The 7,158-nt window shown below is 28.5% G+C and overlaps 1 protein-coding gene across 1 annotated transcript in view; it reads left to right on the top strand.

Moving 5' to 3' along the window:
• The first annotated feature begins 1,602 nt into the window (after positions 1–1,602).
• LOC102585226 (probable L-gulonolactone oxidase 6) overlaps positions 1,603–7,158 on the top strand; it is a 10,505-nt gene continuing 4,949 nt past the window's right edge. The window contains exon 1 of the mRNA XM_006363537.2: positions 1,603–2,330. Coding sequence (XP_006363599.1) covers positions 1,653–2,330 — 678 coding nt within the window. The 5' untranslated portion in view covers positions 1,603–1,652. The remainder of the gene's footprint in view (positions 2,331–7,158) is intronic.

Here is a 7,158-nt window from a genome sequence, read left to right as displayed (position 1 = left end):
TCACACTTGAGTCTCGAGGCGTTAATTTGCTAGAGCCCGGCCCCAAGGCGAGTCCTAACATAGTCTTTTAAAACACTACTGCATTCTTTTGAACTCTAATTCGGTACTTTAATTTGTTAATAATGTGTATAGAATATGTATTAAACTAATTTAATTTGATTCGATTTTTTATTTTGGTTCAATCAACTACCGATTTGAAAATCGTGCTTCAACCCATTTAATTTAAATATATATCCACACTGCAAAAAAATAAGAAAATAAAAAAGATTGAATTTTATTTTGGGAAGATATATATCTAGTCTAGAGAGAGTTAAAATAGGAAAGGAGAGGTAGATGAAGAAAATAAATGAATAAGTAAAGTAGAGGAAGGAAAAACGAAATAGAGGAGAACGTTGTTAATGATAATAAATGTTGAATATTAAATGTCTATTTTGATTAACTTATTCTTAGGTGCTTCTGACTTTTTGAGTATATTTTTAATTTTGAAGGTGTTTGAAAAGGTTAAAAAATGTGTTAAGCATTCATTTTTAGGTCAAAAAAGTTTTAAAATAAATTGAAAGTAGGGTATGCTCGATTCATGATTTTTATCTTTTAACTTATAAGTTACTTTTTATAAGCTCATCCAAATAACCCCTAACTTTAAAAAGAATATCTCACGCGCCTTAAAAGATGAGTAATATCTCAACAATATGTCCAGTTAGCATTTTGTGTTTAAATGATACATAAAATATAAAATCAAAAAGGTTAAAATGGAATAAAATTAAATTGGAGTATCAAACTAAAATTTAAGAACAAATTAAAAGGATTGTACATGTGGTTGGCCTAAATAAAATTAAAGAAAATATGCTATGTCTAATGTCTCTTTACACCTATATGACAGTTGTTTAATATTGTATAGTCCTATCTTTTAGTTATTATTATAATATATATCTTGGCTTCAAAGATTACTAATGTTTTCAACTTAGTACAGCAACTCATTTTTGCACTAGCAACATGAATAAAAAAAACAAAATGATGGAATGGCACGTCACTATTGCAATACAAGATGGAGGAAGTCTTCTTTTATTTTGACATGTCACAACATTCATCTATATTAAGAGATTGGGATAAAACAAAATAGTTTTATTTTGCCTTATTTCCTTTTTCTTGTCTGACGTGCAAGACTATTCCCCTACAAGACTGTAGAGAGGTTGGCATGTCATAATCCATGTCTTAAATAGCAAGATGCATGTTTTTGTGGCCCCCCTCATTCTTTTGCCTCCAAAATATAATTTCAAAGTGGGGTTATTAGTATGTCTCCTCCACATCCTCGTATCTAAGGTCATGTCATCGCGTCAACCTGAAGTTACACCTAAGGTCATGACGCCACATTAGCCTAAAGTTACGCCATCTCATGTCTCTAATCACCTCACTCCAATACTTCTTTGACCTACCTCTACCTCTCCTCATACCCACTATAATCAACCTCTCGCACGTCCTCAATGGGGCATCTACGCATATAACTAGTATCAATTAAATATAAAAAGTTTTATTTTATATTATGTCCCACACAATTAATACTTGTGTAACCTTTTTCTAATCAGTACATTATTTCTATTTATTTCAGCAACTCTATATCTATACAAGTTGTACATCTCTCTGATTTACTAGTCATGGTTGACACCAAAATAATAAAACTAAGTTTAATTTTCTTTATCATCTACTCAGTTAAATCTAGCCCACCTGAAGATCCCATAAAATGTTCATACAACACAAATTTCAACTGCACCATTACAAACTCCTACGGGGCATTCCCAGATCGCGCGATTTGCAAGGCATCTCAAGCTATTTATCCATCGACAGAAGAAGAACTCATTTCTATAGTAGCAAATGCAACAAGAGAAAAGAGAAAAATGAAAGTCGCCACTCGATTTTCTCATAGCATACCTAAATTGGTATGTCTAGACAATGATGATCAATACCGCGGGTTACTTATAAGTACAAAATACCTAAACAAGATCTTGAGAATCGATCAAGAAGACATGAGTATAACTGTTGAAAGTGGGGTGACATTGAAACAACTTATTAGTGAGGCGGGTAAAGCAGGATTGGTCCTGCCTTACGCACCTTATTGGTGGGGTTTAACAATTGGGGGCTTAATTGGGACCGGAGCTCATGGAAGTTCACTTTGGGGTATGGGAAGTTCGGTACATGATTATATTATGCGACTTCGAATCGTTACACCAGCTGATGCGTCGTATAATTATGCTAAAGTTCATATATTGGAAAATGGTAGCTCTGAGCTGAATGCAGTTAGAGTGTCACTAGGTGTTCTTGGAGTTGTTTCACAGGTATGTTCTCGGAGTCGTTTGGTAGAATGTATTAGATTTTTTAATACATGTTTTAGTTATATTATATATAGTAGTCTATCAAATCATAGTACAAATAATACAAGTGATATTGATATATGAATAAGCATGATTAAAGATAAAATTTATTTTTGATACATCAAACTAAGGATGTTCACGATACAATTGAAGATTGATTTTTTTTTTTGGTTTGAATTTAAATTTTATATATATATATTGATTTTTATAAATATTTTATATATTTTTTCATGAAAAGTTTGTTTATCTCTACTAGACTAATGAACTTTACATCTTAAATTCATTTTAAAAAAGAAAGTCATGAATCTAGACTTATTTATTATTCATAGAAATAACTATGAGATTTACCTATATATTTTCTGTGTTTCGTTTCTCATCAACCTTATTCCTTGATTAAAGCTTATAGATGTTAAAATATTTTCTTTAAAATTTAAGAAAATTATGTTCGTCACAATAAAAATGTTAATAATGGATTATAAATTGGAGAAGAATAATAATCTAATGGTAGGGGAAAAAATAAAAAAGAGAAATGCAATAAGATTTCGTAAAAATCGAATAAAAAAAAAAGAATCAAACCAAAGAAAACAAACAATAACCAAATCGATGAACATGAACTACATTTGGTTTGTTTTGATTTTAATACTTTAAAAATTGAATCAATTAGTTCAATTTTTATTTTAATCATAACTAACCCAAATCAAACCATGCACCTCTACACAAAATCAAACAAATCATCATATTACTAATATACTTTATTCAACACTATCATTCTTATATACCACCCAATTAAACAAATCGTACAGTGATGGACCAGAATTCTCATTTAGGGGTTCGGAAAAAAAAATTAGCTTGCGCACCCAACAGGGGTAGATCGTAATACTATTAATATACTTTATTCAACACTATCATTCTTATACACCCTATTAAACGATAAGTACAGTGACAGATTCAGAATTTTCATTTAGGGGGTTCAGAAAAAAAATATATACCTTACACACCTAACATGAATCAAATCTACAAACTGAGGATAACATTTGTGGCCCAAGTTGCACAGTCTAATATCACTAGGCTATCTCTCTTCTTTGATTGAGGTGGTTCAAAATGAATATATATAAAAATGTTGAAAATTTACCTTATATATACAATATATTTTTTTGCTGAGGGGATTCGGGTGAACCCTGAACCCATGTAGGTCCACCCCTGGAATAGTATATCTGACGTTTAAATTGTACCATAATGAAATCAGTAATAGTACTTAGGGGTGAATTTTCAAACCAAACTATAGTCTAGGTGCTTCCCATTTCATACCCCATTAAATGGTAGTACGTAGTTTGCATTGACAAATTAAAATTTTATTTATTTATTTTGGTTTCCTATGGACCCATTCGGGGGTGACACTCAACATGATTTTCTCTATATCCAGGGCTCGAACACGAGACATCTGATTAAGAAATATAGAAACCCTTTGACATGGTTAAAATTATTTTAAAAATAAATGAATTTTTAAATAGAATAATATATTTTCGTAGATTCTTTTGTGAAATAAGTGAAATCCAATATAATGAAGTGTTGATAGTATCATTTAATATTTATCACATAAAAAAATAGATCATTTTTTTAGACTGATTAAAAATAGTGTATCAACCATATAGTAATTATTTGACATTTTTATGGGAAAAAGTCCCCAGTATAATTACTGGACCTTTAAGCCCTCACTAACGAATCATGAAAACCATTTATATATCTCTAACTTTATTTTGTAAAACTCAAAATTTCTTCTTAATTTTGAATAATGAAAATTCTTCCCTTGCACAAAACTAACATTTTTAAAATACCTATATTTTATATCATGTATCAAACATTATCTTTTACTTAAAATTATGATATATTTTTTTAACTAATCTATGTAACAAATTAACTTGTAAAAGATAAACATTATTTCATAGACGAAAGAAGAAAAAAGTGAAAAGTACTAATTGGATGTATAAATTAATGACATTCTAATATTCTATGATAAAATAAATGAATAGAATAAGAAAATTTAATGCCTATTCATTCATAACCAAAGCTCTTCAAATAAATCTCCTCGGTACTTAAACTTGATTCTTTAAAGCCGGGAACTCCGTTCTTTATAAGCTTTGCTCATTTTCTTTTGATACGCTTACCTTGACCCTTTTAAGTTTTTCAAGAAGTAGACACGGGCAGGGAAATTCCTAGCTAGGTTCTTCGTCTCAGTGCTCTCTCGGCGGCCAGCTCAAATAATAGTCAAAACTCTAATATTTATTTACACAAATAAAAGTAACAGAGAGTAATAACTTTATAAATATATCAATATATGTAACACCAAAATAGTTAACAAAAAAGTGTATATATTATAACAAATTTCTGGAAAAAAAAAATCTACTTATATTACAAATAAATTTTAAATTGTAATTTAAAAGCTATTTCTTTGATCACAACTAAAACTCATTTATTTATACAGACAAATTAAAATGAGAGAGAAGTGAAAGTTAAACATACATACGCACATGCATGCATAACATACGTCTATTTAATGTATGTATATTTAAATATTTATCACAAATATAGTGTTGGATTATGTTAATAATTCATAGAAGAGTTATTTTACCTATATAATGTTATTGAATATAAATAAAAATACATAAATACCAGGTCAAAAAAATAAAATATTATACATTATAGAAAGTATTACATAGATGGAAGATTGAAATTATCAAAGATAAACTATTGTATATCATAACAAGGGGTCTATGTCTATTATTCAAAATAAAAGTGAATTTTAATTATTAAAGTCAAATTAATGAAAATAAATGACTTTTTCATTAATAATTCAAAGAAAAGACAAAGATAGAAGATAATATTGGTTTTTTTTATTTGAGCTGAATCTTGCCTATTCCAACCGACAATTAAAGAACTAAATGCCAAAAATGTTAAGTACAATTAAATCGTGCCTATTACACCCAAAATGAATTTGCCTAAGAATTACTTGGGCTAAAATGAATTCAACTGAAATTGATTCAAACGCATATCATAACTCAACGTGTTCAGCTTTTACTAAATTTTAATTCTTATTAGTTCTTTTATAACATTTTAGTACCTTATAAAATTATTATTTTTTATCATCACTTACTACATATAACATTTTAATAACAATTTGTTTTTAAAAAGTATTTTCATAAATTTCTCATAGATAAATTTAAGCTACATATTAATTCATACTTCGATGGAAAAATAAAATGAGTTTAGCTAATCAATGGATCAGTCAATAATCAATCTAAATTTATATAAATTAAATAAATTATAATTTTATGAGCTGATTATATCTCTATTAATTGATTGGATGGTGCTTGTTATATAGTGTGTATATATTATTGCTTACACACTACTATAACGGTGATAGTGATTGGTGTTTATTAATGAAAAAAAAAGATTGAGGTGGAAGGATCACACATTTAGCTATACGCGTATTAATTAGTTACATAAGTATTAGTTATGTGGATATTAGTAATTTATCTTCTATCATGCATAAGATAACACACTAATTTCTTTATAATTTATACATGTATTAATTGTGTGAGTTTCCAAATTACATATCACATGTCGCATTGATTTTATATATGAATAATTATTTTTTCTAACAAACTATCAAAATTCTGCAATTAATACATAAATAACTTGCTACTTTACTAACCCCTTAATGTATAATATATAATCATTATATATTCAATGCAATTAGGGGTATATAATAATTAAGGATCCATTTGGACATGTGATATGAAATCATAATTTAAAATTAGATTGATTTGAAATTGAAGTTTTGTTTGGACATGTAATTTAAATTTCTTTATTAAGCTATATTTTTTTCATAAACATGTAAACCCCACAAGTTGTGAAATTCATCAAAAATTCCTCAATTCTTACACAATCTCACCAAAATGAACAAACCGCAGTTTATAAACAAGATATCGGAATATCCTAAGATTCCGAATTAATAAATCACATATTTCTATGTTTCTTTTATAAGTAAATGATCGTTGTGATTACAAATTTTCAAATAAACATTTTTATAAAGATTCACTAGTGAACGATAATAATAACTAATTATTTTAAATAGAATATATTCGCATCGTATATATATACAATCTCTTCACGTCGAGTATAAGTTTTTTTTACAAAATTTAAAATGATATATTTCTCTTTTGACGAAAAACTAACTTATGAGTCAAATTTACATTTAAAATATTTTGAAATCATGATTAAAATCTCAAATAATGCTTTTTGAAATAATCATAATCCCAAATCACATATCTAAATGTTGATTTAAAATCGTAACTCAACTCATTTCAATCCATTTTAATCCGAATAACTATTGAGCTGATTTTACCCTAATCAACATATTAGTCCAATCCATTTTAACTTATTGATCAATTTCAACTCAACCATCCTATTTGACATTCTTATCTCTACATATCAATCAAAGGGTTGTGGACTATTGCCATTTCTATTAAGCAACCAAAGCTATATTGTCACGCCCCGAGCCTACACCCTGGGCGGGACCGGCACCCGAAGACCATTTCTGGCCCCAAGCGAACCCTTGGCCTGGCTTTCTTAACTCAGCGGAAACCTCAACAGAATAACTCGATGCAATGCAATATTACAAAACAACTTAACTTATAAAATATGGCCATAAAGGCAACTCGAATCTCAAAATAGAATATTTACATATATATATATAGATAAGAGACTCAAAACTAACTGACTGACTGTCTAT

This window comes from Solanum tuberosum, unplaced genomic scaffold, assembly GCF_000226075.1.
Source record: "Solanum tuberosum cultivar DM 1-3 516 R44 unplaced genomic scaffold, SolTub_3.0 scf00430, whole genome shotgun sequence".
NCBI classification, from domain to species: domain Eukaryota; kingdom Viridiplantae; phylum Streptophyta; class Magnoliopsida; order Solanales; family Solanaceae; genus Solanum; species Solanum tuberosum.
This window is presented reverse-complemented; position numbering and strand designations above follow the sequence as displayed.